The sequence below is a fragment of the Mobula birostris genome, chromosome 30, assembly GCF_030028105.1.
Source record: "Mobula birostris isolate sMobBir1 chromosome 30, sMobBir1.hap1, whole genome shotgun sequence".
NCBI lineage: Eukaryota > Metazoa > Chordata > Chondrichthyes > Myliobatiformes > Myliobatidae > Mobula > Mobula birostris.
This window is the reverse complement of record NC_092399.1, coordinates 1,620,131-1,637,511: the sequence shown is the minus strand read 5'-3', so window position 1 is coordinate 1,637,511 and position 17,381 is coordinate 1,620,131. Positions and strand designations below refer to the sequence as shown.

The 17,381-nt window shown below is 39.7% G+C and overlaps 1 protein-coding gene across 11 annotated transcripts in view; it reads right to left on the bottom strand.

Moving 5' to 3' along the window:
• LOC140190445 (phosphatase and actin regulator 4-like) overlaps positions 1-17,381 on the bottom strand; it is a 190,225-nt gene that overhangs the window by 30,586 nt on the left and 142,258 nt on the right. For all 11 annotated transcript variants that reach the window (XM_072247041.1, XM_072247045.1, XM_072247040.1 and 8 more), the window contains one exon: positions 7,016-7,183. In XM_072247041.1, coding sequence (XP_072103142.1) covers positions 7,016-7,183 — 168 coding nt within the window. The remainder of the gene's footprint in view (positions 1-7,015; positions 7,184-17,381) is intronic.

The window sequence follows — 17,381 nt, the reverse complement described above, 5'->3', positions numbered from 1 at the left end:
GTATATCCATAAATCAAACACTGCATTCAGTTAAAGGAAAAGATGGAATATGCAAAGTGCAAATACCCACAAAAGGCAAAAGCAAAAAGTTTAGTAGAAACCAAGAAAAGTGGGTCAAACCAAGTTAAGTATTTTATCTTCTAAATGAATTATTATCTTCAATCTCTAATTTTGTTCGTTCAGTTGTGGTGCTAAGTATAAGTAGTAAAACTAAATACAACTATATTTCACTTCAGCAGTTACCCCTTTGATTCCGATTAAGAGTTAATTGTATTTTATACATACTTTCCACCTCCAGCTCCAATAGAAAAAGTTGATCCAAAAGACATTAAATCTCAAGTTTGGGATGTACTAAAGGTACAGACAGTGTTTAAACTCAATACTGAGCATGAAGGATAAATCTATTCTGATAAATAGATTTATCAGATAAATCTATTTCTGATAAATCTTTTCAGAAAGCTTGAAACCAAGAGGCAATTAATGGTGAATTCTGCAGGACTACATATTGGAACAAGATGTGGCAAGGACAATTCTCATTCTCCCCACTGGGGTTAAGGAGAGAAGAGCCAGGCATTCCTATTTATATTTAGTGCCACATGGAAATCAATTAAGACCTGGCTGTGATGCATTTTAAGCCCGCAACGACCTTCAAGATGAGAGGCAAAGAGGCAAACAATTTCTCAGTTTTGACATTCACTAGGGGTGGAGTGTGGAACAAACAAATGAGGATAATGTTTTCTTTGAGTTGTAATATAACACGATAGATTCAATCCTCTCTGCTACCATAGAACTGCAGACTCTGGCATTTGGAAACAAGCAAAGTACAAGGCCCTCCCTAGGAGAATTGCTGATATGGAAAGATCAAAAGCAACAACAATCCTCTTCACTGGCATGCACTCCGTAACTTTAAGCAACTACTCCTTACTCTACTGGAATACTCTGGAAGCAATGTACATCTTGAGATGAAAGGAAAAGGTAGCGTTTGCTAGGGCCGCTTTGACAACATCTCATACCTGCAATCTCTAACACCCAAAAGGATATGGACATTATGTCTTAAAGACAACCAAATTCTAAATTCACCTGGAAAATTATTATTCTTGTAACATCATTTAGTTCAAATCTTGAATTTTTCACTTAACTGTGGTTTCATTAGATGGTCTACCATTAAGTTCCCAAGAGCAATTAGGACGAGCCATAAATGTTTACCTTGCTGATGGTCCCTTTATCAATGAATGAGGGCAGTAATAGAAGCATTTCAATATTCATCTTTCCCAGTTGACAGTGCTACCTTCTGTCACTACAAGGGATCCTCAGCAGAGGCATGAAACACAAAAGGAATTTTTATAGACAATATCAAAGGAACTCTAGGACTACTGTAAGTTCGTAATTTCCTGAGACAATGAAGCAAACTTTGAGACAATAGAAATGCATAGATAGTCAGTGTAGGAAGAGTGTTTCTACTGCTGAGTGGTCCAAAACTATAGGTCATAGTTTCCCATAGGATAAGACGCTGGGAACTGAGAAGGAGAAAATGGGATAGAGTGGCAAGCCTGTGGAATTCTCTCCCAGACTTGGTGGAAATCAAGTTAGTAAATACACAACAGAAAGGAGGTAGATATCTGGTCACAAAAGACAAGTGATACGGGGAAAAGCAAGAATATGGAACTGAAACAGATCATCAGCCATGAACATGCTGAGCAGGCTCAAAAGACCACATGGTCTGCTCCTGCTCCTGTTTCTCTGTTCCCTTAGTCATTTTGAAATGTTTATATTATGCTGAGTATTCTTGCTGACAGTTTTAAATGCAAGATAAAGTAACTTCAAGAATATTTATAATGGAACCTTGTTTCTTAAAAAAACTAATTTGGTTTTCAATTTTGTTGTGAAAGCATGAGCTGAGAGGAAAATGAGAAATAAATACGGATGTCTGGAACATAAAGAACAGATGAAAGTGCACAACATCCAACCTGCATGCCTCATACAAATTAATACATTATGTATGATATATTACACTCAAATTGCATTAATTTCTAATGCCTGGGCAGATACAATTACCTTGCTCTTCATCTTTCTATCTCTGTCACTCATTCTGAAGTTCTTACTACAAATGGAACAGGAAATCCGTGGATTTCCACAACTCCAGTATTCCCATCTTTCAGAACAAACAGACATTTAAAAGTGGGAAACTACACACCAGTTAGCTTAACATACATTGTTGGCAAGATGCTTAGATTTTATAAAGAATTATTTACTATCCATGTTAAAATCCCAGAGGAGAGGGTAGAGTTAAGTTATTCAAGTTTGCTGATGACACCAAATAAGATGGCAGGGCATAATGTGATGAGAATACCTGGACTCTTATTCAGGATACATAGGCTGAGTGAGTGGGTGAAAACTTGGTAAATGGAGTTCAGTGAGAGAGATTGTGCACTTTGCCAGCAGAAATCAAATGTCTGATTGGAGAGAGATTCCACGTAATTGAAGTACGGAGAGATCTAGATGTTCTTCAGCATGTAACACAAAATGCAGGCACAAGTAGCTAGGAAGGCAAATGGTATATTGCTCTTTATTGCAAGGAGGGAGTTTGGAATTTAGACAAACTATTACATGCCCCGTGCATTGGCAAGGCTGCACCACGTTATACAAGAAAGAATGTGCTAGTATTGGAGCTGGACCGAAATAAATTAATTGGTCTAATTGCTCGTGAGAAGGTTATCCTAACATTGAAACTCCATAGAGGGTTATCCTAAAATGATTATCCTATCACAGATGGCTTAAAAAAGTTAGATATGTATTCTTTGGAGTTTATAACGGTGAATTTTACTGAAACATCAAAGATGCTATGGAAGCATGACAAGATAGATGTTGAGATGTTTCATCAGCAGGAGTCCTAATGAAGGTTTTCCTGGTTACAAGGAAGATGCTGTTGTTTCAAACTGAAGTGTGTAAGAATTTCTTTTTCACCAAGAGTAGTAAATCTTTTGAATTTTCTATCCTGGAGATAAATTACAGAATGTATTTAAAAACAAGGTAGGCAACTTGTTGAAAGATTCTAGAGTTGAGAGTGGTGAAGAAAGTTAGAGAGCAGCAAGGCCTGCTGCAGATTAGTCAAGGTCACACTCAATTGCTGCACAGACTTCAGTGGCCAGGTCCTGCTCCTGTTTTCTTGTGCGACTTCAACTAACCAAAACTGCTCAAACTCTCACCTTTTCTAACCATTACAAAACTTGCTGCATTGTAGGCCTTGCAGGCAATTGTTAGGGTATCAGTTCGGGCTCTCTTAGTTGAATGTTCATTTTAGTGTTATACCAGTGAATTAAGTACAAAATTGGAGCTTTCAACCCCAACATAGGACTGAGAAAGACTTCAAATCAGGATCTCATCTGCTTTTCATATCAACGTGCTCCTAAGGTGCTACTTTGAACAACTGAAACAACGAAGCTCTCCCCATCTCTCAACAGTTATACCAACTGTTGAAGTACTTGTTTTGCTTCATCCAGAACTAAAGCTAGGTCATCCCAGAGCACAATGGGTTCAGTTTTTATAGATGATCATTAAGTTCATTTGTCCATGAGTCAAAAAGTACAAAAATACTCAAAACATTAATCATATCGCCATAGTATTGTAATCAATGGCATCAAAGTAACACAAGACTGATAAGAACAATTACAGTGGATTTCGGTTAATTGGACCATCAGTTAATCGGAGCAGCTGGATATTTGGGACAACTCTGAAAGAACAAAAACTGTACAAGATAGCTGAGATTTCCTTCATTTACTTGGGACACTATATTGCTTAATTGAGACTACTGCTAGTTTCTAACTAGCACCAGTAGCATCAATATCGTGCAGCCATTAGACAGTATATCACACTTAGAGTGAATAGTGTTAGCTGCATGTGTTTGTGTTCAAAAAGCAGTAAGGTAACTCTGAATGATTTTGCTCACTGTGGTTTCAAGCATTCAGGCTTGAAGATGTCAGAAACAGCCAGGAGTGAAAATGAAACCATTTCACTCTTCACCAAGTTAGGAACAATGAAGAATTTGAAGGTATTGACAATCATCTTGAAAGTTACCTTTGGTCTCCACCGGACACTCAGCCCTGACCTATGGCTCAAAGTTGTTGTTTGCATGTGACAGCAGCCACATCAAGTACACCGTGTCAACAGGCGGGCTAAACCAGGTGAGGCTAGCCAGTACGCCTCATACCCTGGTGAGATAGGGAGATGCCTATCCTAGCATGTGAAATCAGCTCCAAAGGACTGGTGGGTAAGATCTACAGCAAGACACAACAGCCATGAAGTCTGTCCTGCAACACCCCATGGAGAGCGAAGGGCATGATGAGGCACAGAAACAGTCATGGTCATCCACTCAACCAGGGAAGAACCCAGTTTGTGACAACTACTCATCTCACTGGTCCCAGACTTCTGAGGGCAAGAGAGTGTAACTGGCCCAGTGCAATGGCCTTCCCACTTTAAAATCTCTCCTGCATAGGTTTTCTGAAATTGTCAGATACGATAGACAACCACCAGTAGTTCTTTCCTTTTTCAAACTTTTCTAACTATTTCTATGAAACTTGGCTAATTGGAGCAGCTGTTTAATTTGGCCAAATTGCACTGGTCCCAATGTGTCCCAATTAACCAGAATCCACTGTAAAGTAGTGAGAAACTACTTCTGCTGTTTGTGTAAATGAATGGACGTAAGTACATACAGTATGTAACAAAAGTCTTAGGCACAGGTAAAAAAAAACTCTTGATTTCAAAAATAATGAAAAGTTTCTAAATATCAAAAGATTTTCTATTAAGAGCAGTAAAAAGTATAAAACTAAATCAAATCAATATTTGGAGTGACGACCCTTTGCCCTTTAAATCTGTACTAATTCTCTTTGGTGCACTACTGTGCAGTTTTATAAGAAAATTGGCAGTAGGTTGTGACCATTGTTATCTTCGCTGTGCTTCACTGTTGACTGCAGACACTCATCCAAGTAGCACTCTCCAGCTCTTCTACAGACAAAACTGCATCCTGCTTGAGCCAAAAATTTCAATTTTTGGCTCGTCAGTCCAGAGTACTTGCTGCCATTGTTCAGCACCCCAGTCCTTGTGTTTTTGTGTGTTGGTGAGTCTCTTGGCTTTGTTTCCACTTCAGAGGAATTACTTTTTGGTAGCAACTCTTCCATGGAGACCACTTCTGACAAAATTTCTCTGGACTGTAGAGGGGGATCCTTGGGTTTCAGGAGTTTGAGAGTTCAAAGCTGATAGCAGTGCTGGACTTCTTTGATGTCGAAGGGAAGTCAGTTTGATGTATCCCTCGTCTGCTGCACTCAGTTTCCATGGCTGATCACTGCATTTCCAGACCTCCTGTTTCCTTGCACTTCTTCAGAAGAGCTTGGACAGCACATCTTGAATCTCCTGTCTGCCATGAAATTTCTGCTTGAGAAAGACCAGCTGATGCAGGATGACCACCTTGTGTTTTGTTGCTATATGCTCATTCTTGCCTTGCTGTAAAAATCGATGATTTGAAGTTTGAACAGTCTCACCTTCATCTTTTAGTTTGGCTGTCCTTCACCCAATTTGATTTATTCTACACCTGCTTCTGTATCAATTAATCAGTTTAGTTTATTCAACTCATTATGTCATTGATCATTAGCACCTGTTTGTTATCTTTGTTTAATCATGCGCTGAGCTATATAATCAAGTTTTTATTTGAAAAGCAGTCTATTACTTAATATGTTACTTTCTTTAATGAAATACAAAAAGTTATTTGTAACATTTTTTTTTGAAGATAAATGTTTGGAAATCTAAAATTTGCTGTTTTCTACTGACACACTAATGCAGAAGCCAAAAAATGAACATCAAAACAAAATGATGGATGATACTGTTCTAGTTTATATATACACAAAAATTTATATATATACATACACACACACATATTAATTTACAGTTTTTATTATATATTGCAATGTACTACTGTCGCATAACAAATTTCACGACATATGCCAATGATATCAAACCTGATTTATATAAAAAAAATCTAAGGTGCCTAAGACCTTTGCACAGTACTGTAGATTGGACTTTTGAATTCATTCACATTACAGCAGCCCATTCATATGTTGGGGATGCCTACAAGTCAAGTGCTCTTAACCTAGTGACAGCTTGTATTTAGTTCCAAGCATGATTCTTTTGACGAGATTCACAGGAATGGTGCCAAAGATGAAGTTGTACAATTACAGGAATAAAGTGGCAAGTTGGGATCGTTCTACCTGGAGTTGAGAAGATTAAGAAATAATATAATGTAGTTGAAAATTACAAATACTTTAGTTTTAATAGAGTACAGAAAGAAAACTGCTTCAAGCAGCAGGCAGATTAGGACAGCAGATTTAATACATCTAGCAGCAGAAGCAGAACTAATAAGAGGCAATTTTTCTTTGCAGAATGTTGCTTTCCATTGAATTGCATAGCATTGTACGGCAGACAAAGCAGACAACTGTAACTCTCAATAATGAACAAGATAAAATAATTAAAGGAGAACTTGAAGATGACCACATGTACTGAGAGGGGGTGGTGTTAGTCGAAAAGTCTAATGAAACTAAAGAACAGAAATGGCCTCTTCAGTGCATTAACTAATTGTGCTATCTGGAGTGGTCACTTTCGCACTCATTATCCACTCTAACTATATTTTATTTCTTTTTATTAAAAGTGCACAGTGGCTGGGATACAATACCATTGACACCTCCAATACTTTGCAGCTTGCCCTTGCAGCCAGGCTCAAGTCAGACAAGGAATGCTGGTGGGTTGCCAAGCAAAGAATGGGGCAAATGAACTCAAATGTTTGTGGGGTGTTCTTTCATGCAATGTCCAATAGAGGGCACTGCTGTGAAGATTTCAGTTTCAATCATTTCAAGTTTACACTGCTCTGTAGGAAGGTTGAATGACTTGAAATAATGTAATATCTTTCACATTTTTATACTGTTCTTTCAAATTATGAAAGCATTTTCCACAAGGCTCCCAAATTTCTTACCCGCAGAAGTTTCCTTGAACCTTTCACTGCTTTTCTTTTTCCTCCATTTCCAAGGTTTGAAGATTTTTCCAAATCCTGGAAATTTTCCCTTCCTCCGTGCTGTGGGCGTATTTGAACCAGAGACGTCATTCCCTGAGCCCACTGGTGGATGCTGCTCCTCTTCCTCAGCTGTCAATATGCATTGGAGGAGAAAAATCATACAGTTAAATTCAGGTGGTGGGGAAGAGAATTAAATTGCCAAAGGTTACTTCTCAATGGAGTAAATAGTCACTGGCAAGTCATTGTCAATCAGTGTCAGTCAGCACAGGAGGTGGTTTTGGAGGATGTGTACCAAATACCAAAGACTTGGTTAACACAGTACCGATGTCTATCAACGAATCCTCTTTTCCTTCCAGTAAGCAAATTTCACCTCTCTTCCTCTATTCCTCACCCTAATCTTTTACCTCTTCTCACCTGCCTATTACTTCCTCCTGGATTACTTCCTCTTTCTCTTCCTCCTACGGTCCATTCTCACCTCCTACCAGATTCTTTCTTCTCCAGTCCTTGATCTTTCCCTTCCAGCTAGCCTTTCTTCCCTTCTCCCAACCATTTTATTCTGGCATCTTCCCCCTTCCCAGTCCTGACGAAGGGTCTCGATCTGAAACAACAACTGTTTACTCTTTTCCATAGATGCTGCCTGACCTGCCGAGTTCCTCCAGTGTTTTGTGCGTGTTGCTTTGCATTTCCAGCATCTGCAGACTTTCCTCTGTTGGTGACCGATTCCTCTACTAAGAAATGGGTTTCTAAAGAACAATGGTGCATAGACTCCTTTGGGATACATGTATGAAGATCTTTAAAAAAATGAATAATTTTCCAAAGAAAATACATTTTGCAATGTTAATTCATCAATCGAACAGTTAAACTAGTTGTTGAGTATTTTAAAATGCTGACTGGAGATTTCAGCATCAATAAAGGAAGGACGACTTCATCATTACTACGAAAGAGCTGAACTGTGGATTGTAAATTGTTTCTTGTACATACCACCACACTTAAGTTATTGAGTTTATTTTTCTATTACAAGAGAAGCCACAAAAATGACTCGTATTTATCTATTTCTTGCTTGGAAACACCATTTTTCAACCTGCCAAACACGAAACCACAGGCAAAAATCTGTTGCAGTACTGAACATTACAGCAAAGCTTCTGAAATGCATTGATTCAGACAAGGCAAGAACACATTCTCCTGAACACTTAAGCAGATGACAGGATGACAGCAAGACAGGATCGATGACCCTGAATGTATAGTTAAGTGTTTTCGGGGGCATTTTATATTTCATACTGCCCTTTCATGATATCTTCATTTCCCTAGCCCTCAGACCATGAGATGATGATAAACTTGTATCTACTTACCCTTTGCTCCAGTCGAGAACAGTAAATTATGATTGGACTGATGGAAATTCTCTGTTCAGCTTTTCTTTATATAAGAAAGTAACTGCCAATTTGCTGTCAGTATTCAGAATTCTGACTCCCCATACAGCTCAGGTGTTAAGCAGCTCCAAAACCAGATTAATTCCGAATGCTGTCATTAACACCCAAGAATTGGTGGCTTCATTAAATGATGAGGAAACCTATGGCAGATAGTGCTCAAAAAGGGGAAGTGAACAGATTTTAAATTAGAATAACCATCTTTTCAACAGTTAGAGCAGTGGTTCTTAATTGTAGGACTATGGAGCCACATTCACAAGCATTGACCAGAAGAACCAAATGCCTACTGCATGCCCTACATCACACCCCCCCACCCCGGACCACACACACAGGAGCGGGTCATTGACTTCAGGAAGGGGTGGGCAGTGCACACGCTCCTGTTTACCTCAACACTGAGAAGCCAGAAGAGTTCAGAGCTTCAAGTCCTAGGTTTGATCACCAAATAGCCTTTCCAGATCCATGACCAAAAGAGCACATCAGCCTCTCTGCTTCACCAGGAGGCTAAAGTAATTTGGCACATCCCCTTTGATATTCACCAATTTTTATTTAATCTATAAAAAACACTATTCAGAGGTATCATGGCTTGGGATAACAATTGCTCTGCCTGAGATCACAAGAAACTGCAGAGTGAAGACCCAACTCTGCATATCACAGAAACCTGTCTCCCATCAGTGGATTCTTTCTACACTTCTCACTGCCTTGGTAAAGAAGCCAACATAATCAAAGACCTCATCCACTCCAGATATCAACAAGAGAAAATCTGCAGACACTGAAAATCCAAGCAACACACACAAAATGCTGGAGGAACTCAGCAGGCTAGGCAGCATCTATGGAAAAGAGTACAGTTGACATTTCAAGCCAAAACTCTTGGGTTTTGGCCTGAAACGTCAACTATATTCTTTTCTGTAGTTGCTGCCTGGCCTACTGAGCTCCCCTAGCATTTTGTGTGTGTCCACTCCAGATATCCTCTCTTCTCTGCCTCCAACCACACAGAAGATATGAAAAGTCTGAAAGACATATCACCAGCCTCAAAGGCAGCTGTTGTGAGACTATTGAACAATCCCATGAGTACAAGAGACGCACACTTGACCTTACAACCTACCTCGTTTATGATCTTACACTTTACTTTCTGCCTGCACTGCATTACTCTGCATTACATTATTGTACCATCTCAGTGTAGTGCGTAATGAAATGATCTGTATGGATGGCATACAAAACAATGATTTCCACTGTACATGTGACCTCAGTACATGACAATATACACATACATTCATATACAAAAATTCATATTAGAAATACAGCTTCAGATTAAGACAATTCCTCTGAAATATTTACCAAAAAAACCAGTGCCATTTAGAAAACCTGTTCATTGTAAGTATAGTGCATTCCAGTTAACGGGGCCATCGGTAATTCGAGGCAACTCATAAACAAAAACTAATTGAGAAAATCATCTGGATTGCGTTTGTTTATTTGGGACACTAGGCCATTTAATTGCGACAGGAGACTGTTGCTGAACAGCTTCTAACTAGCATTAGTCATGGCAATTTGTGGCTGTTAGACGCTACACCAGGCTTAGAGAGAACAGTTTTTAAATAGCATCAGTTGAGTGAGTTTGTGCTCAAAAAACAGTGATTTTTTTCACAGATAGTTGGTGAGAAACAATTTAGAACTGTTTTGCTCACTGCAGTTTCAAGCATTCAGGCTTGGAGATAGCAGGAGAGAAAATGAAATTATTCCACTGCTTCAAGTTAGGAACTATAAAGAATTTAAAGGTATGTACAATCATCTTGAATGTTACAATGAAAATGAAGATTTGGAGGATGCCATCATCTAAAGCATTGGATGAATGAATGTAGTCCATTATCTTCAGTAGGTGTCTGTGCTGATGTTGTTCATTTACAGTCAATCAAAGTAACACAACAGTGTACAGGTACGCTGGATAAATTCTTGTCAATAATTATTAGAAACCAAAACACAGTTTATTGTATTGAAGTAATATTGGTAGTGTTCTATTACATTCTGTATTTAATTTAAATACATAATTTGTTATTTAGTTAAATGGTAGTTTGGCTTCTTAATGCCTTTTTTAACCATTTCCCCGTAACTTCAGCTAATTGGGCCAAAATGTACTGGTTCTGATGTGTTCCAATTAACCAGAATCCACTATATTTAATTACCTAGTGTGAATTGTACAGTTACCTCTCTGAAACATGAGCTCTGTGAGACTGGGTTCTCTACGTGGGTTAGCAATTCAAAGTGACTGCTGCTCTGGAAGGTAAAACAATCTCACATGCCTTGGCATTACCACTTTAAGCTTTGATTTTATTTTGAACTGTACAATCAAATCGTTGTATATTAAGCAGGTGGATTTGCCTCTATCGACAAAGATATTGTGCTTCTATCCATTCCTAAAAATGTGTAATTCTGGAGAGTCAGACTTGCAGCAGGTAAACTGGTACTGGGCCCATTGCACTTGTACCAGCCATAAAGTACTTGCTTTCACTATCCCGGGGTAAACAGGCCATTCAGCCCACTACACTTGTACCAGGCATCAAGCAGTTGTTTATATTATCCCAGGGGTAAACAGGTCATTCGGATCACCACACATGTACTAGCCTTAAAGTAGTTGTTTATACAATCCCAGGGTAAACAGGCCATTCGGCCTGCCACACCTGTACCAGGTATCAAGTACTTGTTTACACTATCCCAGGGGTAAATAGGCCATTCGGATCACCACACATGTATCAGCCATCAAGTAGTTGTTTATACTATTCCATTTCCTTACACTCAGTCTGTAGCCTTCCATGCCAAGCTGTTTCATGTACCCATCTAAAGTTCTTAAATTTTGTGTGATATCTGCCAGCTATCTGTTCAATTCCACATCCACCCATTGTAAAAGATTCTTCCTCAAATCCCCTATCTCATCCCTTAAACCTACACTGAGTGCTAAAGAGAGAAGTTTCTCACTATGTATTCTACCACTGCCTCTCATAAGTTTGTACAACTCACTCATATTCTCTGTGCCATGAGAAATTGCGCCACAGTAGCCCAACGTTATTACAACTGGGGGCATCAATGGTCGGAGTCCAATTCCAGCAATGCCTGTAAGGAGTCTGTACGCCCTCCTGTGGAATGTGCTCCAGTTTCTTCCCACAGTCCAAAGATATACCAATTAGTAGGTTAATTGGTTATTGTAAATTGTCCTTTGAATAGGCTGGGGTTAAATCTGGGGCTGCTGGGTGGTGTGGTTCGAAGGTCCGGAAGGGTCTGTTTCACACTGTATCTCAATAAATGAACAAACCCTGCAATTTAACTGCAGTCTCTGTTTACAGCTGGAAAGCTCCATCCCCGACAACATGCTGTTGAACCTCCTCTGTAGTGCCTCCAATGAAATCACATCCTTTCAAAACCTCACAAAACACTTCCAGTCCTGATGAAGGGTCTTGGCCTGAAAAGTCGACTGTTTACTCTTTTCCACCGATGCTGCCTGGCCTGCTGAGTTCTCCAGCATTTTGTGTGTGTTGCTTTAGATTTCCAGCATCTGCAAACTTTCTTATGTTTCCAGTATTGTCCGCTTTCTTTCTCGGTTGCCCTTGAATGTTTAGATTCATGCTCACAGCTGAGGACATCCAAGTCCAGCTAAGAAATGCATGTGACTGCTGGAAGAATTCTGTTGTTTAAACTAGGGTCCTAGTGCAGGAAGTGTACAATTACCATACTCTAGTCGGCAGAAGTAAAATTACATGTTTCAGTACAGAGATTAGACTTCTGCATGTTAAAGAGCTGTGGTATGAATATTTTTGGCTTTGAAACTCTAAGCTGTCAGCATGCCAAGGATTTAATTGTCTCGATATACTGGTTAAAAGAATGTGCTCTTTTTTCTCAACAGGAATGGAGGTCGTTTGGGGAGCTGAAGGGAAGGAGAGCAAGTGTGAGAGTGGAAGTGGGGAAGGACAGGAAGGGGAAGATGGGCCAAGATGAAAGTACATGTAGATTAAAGAAAAATACATGCATCTTAATCACACACCAAGCAAAACATTACTAAACAAACACCACAGTACAGAAACAGGCCATTTAATGCAAGCTAATGCTTTTATTTCATTCTGACCCACATCAACTCACACATTTTTAGTTAATTACTTTAAATTTGGTTTATTTAAAGCTTCTCCCACAATAGAGAAATTTCTAAATCTCCTTGTATCAGGGATTCCCAAGCTTTTTATACCATGGATAAATACCATTAAGCAAGGAGTTCAAGGGGGAACCCCTGCTTAGATCACAAAGAAAATTCATATGTTTTTTAAAAATATACATAAATGAAGTATTTCCTGAGTAACACATACAAAATGCTGGAGGAACTCAGCAGGTCAGTCAACATCTATGAAAATGAATAAACAATCAACATTTCGTGCAGAGACACTTCATCAGGACTGCTGAAAATACTTATAGTTCTATAAATCTTGAGAATTGTATTAAATGCCACGAGCATAGGACCCACAGAGAATGTGCAGAAGCAAAAAAGTTAATTGCTCTTCATACTTCTTAAGCCCATCTCCCCTACTGGAGCACAGGCTGTGGAGAGTGTCTCGCTGGAGTCCTCTGTCCTGAGCCAACATTCCACTAATGTCGTGGAGAAACCTACCAACCTAAACAGATCCTCAGTTCTTGCAGCAGAACTGAACTATGGCAAATGAACAGGAGATTTACTGGCTAATTCTTTGACATTCTAAGCAACGATTGATAAGTGAGTGAAAATTTGGAAGCAGCATTTCATCACTCAGTTATATCAGCACAGGATACTGCTGAGATTTGTGGACACAACTCAGCACATCACAGGAACCAGCCTCTCTCTATGGATTTTGTTTATACTTCTCACTGTCTCAGTAAAGCAGCCAGCATAATCGAAGACCTCACCCACCCTGGACATTCTGTCTTCTCCCCTTGAATTAGACAGAAGATACAAAAAACTAAAAGAATGTACCACCAGGCTCAAAAACAGCTTCTATCCCACTGATATCAAACTCCTGAATGGATCTGTGTGATAAGATGGACTCTCAGTCCTCACAATCTACCTCATTAAGATTTTGCACATTGTTATTTATACGCAATGCACTTTTTGGGGTAGCTTTCATACTTCATTCTGCATTGTTATTGTTTTACCTTGTCCTAGCTCAATGCACTGTGTAATGATTTGATTTGTAGGGGCAGTATGCAAGACAAGCTTTTCACTCTGTCTTGGTATATGTGACAATAATAAACAATATGAAATTCAAAAGAGTAGCAACTCCCATTGCATAGATGCAGGAACTCCCAGTGCAAGCTGAACTCAGTCACCTGTAGATTTTTTTCACCTATAGATGTTATAATTAAAGGTTCTACAATAATGTGAAAAAGAAAGCCACCCAGTTTCCATGGTGCCGGTTGGATCAGCATTAATGCCATAATACTGTATCAAAAATGATTATTTGCTTTAAATTCTGAAACCCTTAAACTTCTAAGTGATCCCAAACAGAGTACTGTATGAGGTGCAACTCCTGTGGCTATTTATTGGAGATTATGTACCAACTTTGAAACGCATCATCTTCTGATGAGCATGTGCAAGTGTATTAGTTCATGGTGTCATGTTGGCTTAGGGGTAGAATCTGTTCCCAATGCCTGATTAGCAAATGGCCTGCCTCTCCAGTTTATACCCATGTCCAGTGTGTATACCCAGTGTGACATGCTAGTGGAAGGAATGCTGCTTTCTGATTCACAGACACAAAATGCTGGAGGCATTCGGCCAGTCAGGCAACACCTATGGAGAGGGATAACCGGTTGATGTCAGGGTGAGACCCTTTATCAGTACCAGAAAGTAAGGGGGAAGAAGCCAGAATAAGGTGGGGGGAGAAGAAGGGGAAGGAGTACAACCTGGCTGTGACAGGCAGGATCGGGTGAGGGGGAAGGCAGGTGGGTAGGGCAGGGTAATGAAATAAGAAGCTGGGTGGGGATACTTGAAAAAGATAAATGGCTGAAAAAGGAATCTGATAGGAGAAGAGAGTGGGCCATAGGAGAAAGGGAAGGACCTTTGCTCCATCTGCCACAAAAGGGGAGATTTCCTATTGGCCACCTACTTCAAATCGACGTCTGTTTCCAAATTGACAGTCCATGGCCTCCTCGACTGCTATGATAAGGGTGCACTCAGGCTGGAGAAGCAACACCCTCGTATTCCAACAGGGTAGCCTCCTACCTGATGGCAAAAACATTGATTTTTCTAACTTCCAGTAATTCACCCTCCTCCGCTTTCTTGTTTATTCTATTACCTATTCTGTTTCCTATCTTATCCCTTCTCACCTGCCCATCACCTTCCTCTGGTGTCTCTCCCCCTTCTCTATCTTTCATGGTCAACCGTCCTCTTCTAAAACATTCTTTCTTCTCTAGCCCTTCACTTCTTGCACCTAACCCCTCCCAGAGTACTCCAAGGATATTCTGCGACAAGTAAAAGAATCCTACTGATTATCTAGGCAATGTTATATCATCTGAATTCACCATCCATTTAGTTCTGCGGTTTACTCCATAAACTGTGTTAATAACTAAACTTATTAAAAACTGTGAACTACATTAACAGCAATTAATAAGATATGTTTTATAAACACATGCAGTTCCTTCATGATAACTTCGGAAAATCTGTGTACACAGCATAACCTTAAACATTCTACCAGAGATACCTAGCACTCATCCCCACCATGAACTACCATTTCCCCAAAAGTTTTCAAAACATATACTTTTTACAAAAGGCTAATTGAAAAGTGCCTACACACACACACACTCCTATCTCTTCTCTCTCTTCGAATGGCATGCCATGCATTTCCTTCCAGATTCCTGGAGTTCAGTGATTATTTTTATCTTCTAGGTTTATTGCTCATCTTATGTGCCACATTCAAGGTTTAAAAAAACACTTGCCTATTCTTTAACTGATTCCATTAGCCCACGTTACTACTCAGGATCACCCTTCATGAGAGAAACTTCAAACTGTCCCCACAGGCTCCATACTGAAGTTCCTCCATCTCCAACCATAGTGTTTCCTCCCTCAACTGCTCTGTAAAATTTCTCCCATATTATTCACAGTGCCCCTGCTTTCAACAACAGAGTAAAGATTTTCTATGGCTCTTTTCCTATTGTCTCCTCATCCAATCCTAATTATTTGTTTCAAGTCTGGAGAAGCATAGATGTGGTTGTTAAGGGAGGAAGTGGAAGAAACAGTGGATGGGATAAAACCACAAGATATAGGAGCAGAATTAGGCCATTTGGCCCATTGAGTCTGCTCTGCCATTTCAACATGGCTGATCCAAGTTTCCTCTCAACTCCAATCTCCTGCCTTCTCCCCATATCCCTTCATGTCCTGACCAATCAAGAAGCTGTCAATCTCTGCCTTAGATATACATAAAGCCTTGGTGTCCACAACTGCCTGTGGCAAAGATTTCCACAGATTCACCACTCTCTGCTATTATAAGAGTTGATAATTCAGGCTGAAGACCCTTTGTCATAATTAGAACAAGAAGGGTCAATGTAGCTTATACTGTATGGATTTTAGCAAGACTTTTAACCACATCCCAAAATGGTAGAATCTGTCAAAAAAAATAGGTCTGTGGGATCAATGGAGAACTGGTTCCAAAGTTAGCTCAGTGACCGGAAGGAAACTTTTTGCAATAATGCATGGTCATTTCCAATTGAGTTGAATATCAGTATAATATTCCTCGCTGGTCGATGGATATATAAATGATTTAGACCAGGGGTCCAAGTATTGGTCCATGGCATGAAAAAGGCTGGGAACCCTTGATTTAGACCTAATTACATGAGGGACAAAATACAGGATACAAAAACTGATGTGGTTCACAGTGAGGAGACAAAATTTAGACTACAGGACAGCAAGAAGAATATCAACAGACTGAAGAGAAAAGTGGCAAATAGAACTTAATCCACAGTATAAGGCAAAGCATTTGGAGAAGGACAAGGTGAGGGAATACATAATAACTGCGATCATGTTGAGTAGTGTGAAGAATGCAAGGGACCTCAGACTACTGGTCCTTAATTGATAGAAACAGTTAGTTATAAAAGTAATGGGATTCTTTCCTTATCGACCATGCTAGATCTGTATACAACATTAAAGAAGCAAAACTTAAGTTCTGTCTACAGATTGAGTCCTTGTATTACAAGAGAGATGTGATTAGACTGAAGGGAAAGGTGCAGAATCATTAGAATGGTGCCAGGAGTGGAAAGCTTTGGTTATGAAGAATGATTGGATAGGTTGGGACACAGTTTCCTTAGAATCAGAGAAGGATAAGGGGAAACTTAACTGAAGTGGTAAGCAATGGTTCTGGAGGACTGGAAAATTGCAAATGTTACTCCACTTTTCAAGAAAGGAAGGTAGCAGAAGAAAGGAAATTATAGGTCAGTTAGCTGGACATCAGTGGTTGGAAACATGCTGGAGTCTATTATTAACGATAAGGATTTGTTTGTAATCTACACCAACAATCTGGATAATAATGTGGTAAACTGGAGCAGTAAATTTGCAGACGACACCAAGATCGGGGACGTAGTGGAGAGTGAAGAAGACTATCATGGCTTGCAGCAGGATCTGGACCAGTTGGAAAAATGGGCTGATTATAGTCTTCCAATTAGGAAGTCGAGGGTCCAGATGCAGAGGGAGGTACAGAGGCAGAGGTTCTGTAGCATTTTGATCAGGACTGTAGGAATTATGGTGTTAAATGCTGAGCTATGGTCAATAAACAGCATCTTGATATAGGTATTTGCACTGTCCAGGTGAATCAAAGCAGCGTAGAGTGCTACTGAGATCATATCTCCTATAGACCTATTGTGACGATAGGCAAAATGCAACGTGCCCAGGTACGTCCTGAGACTGGTGT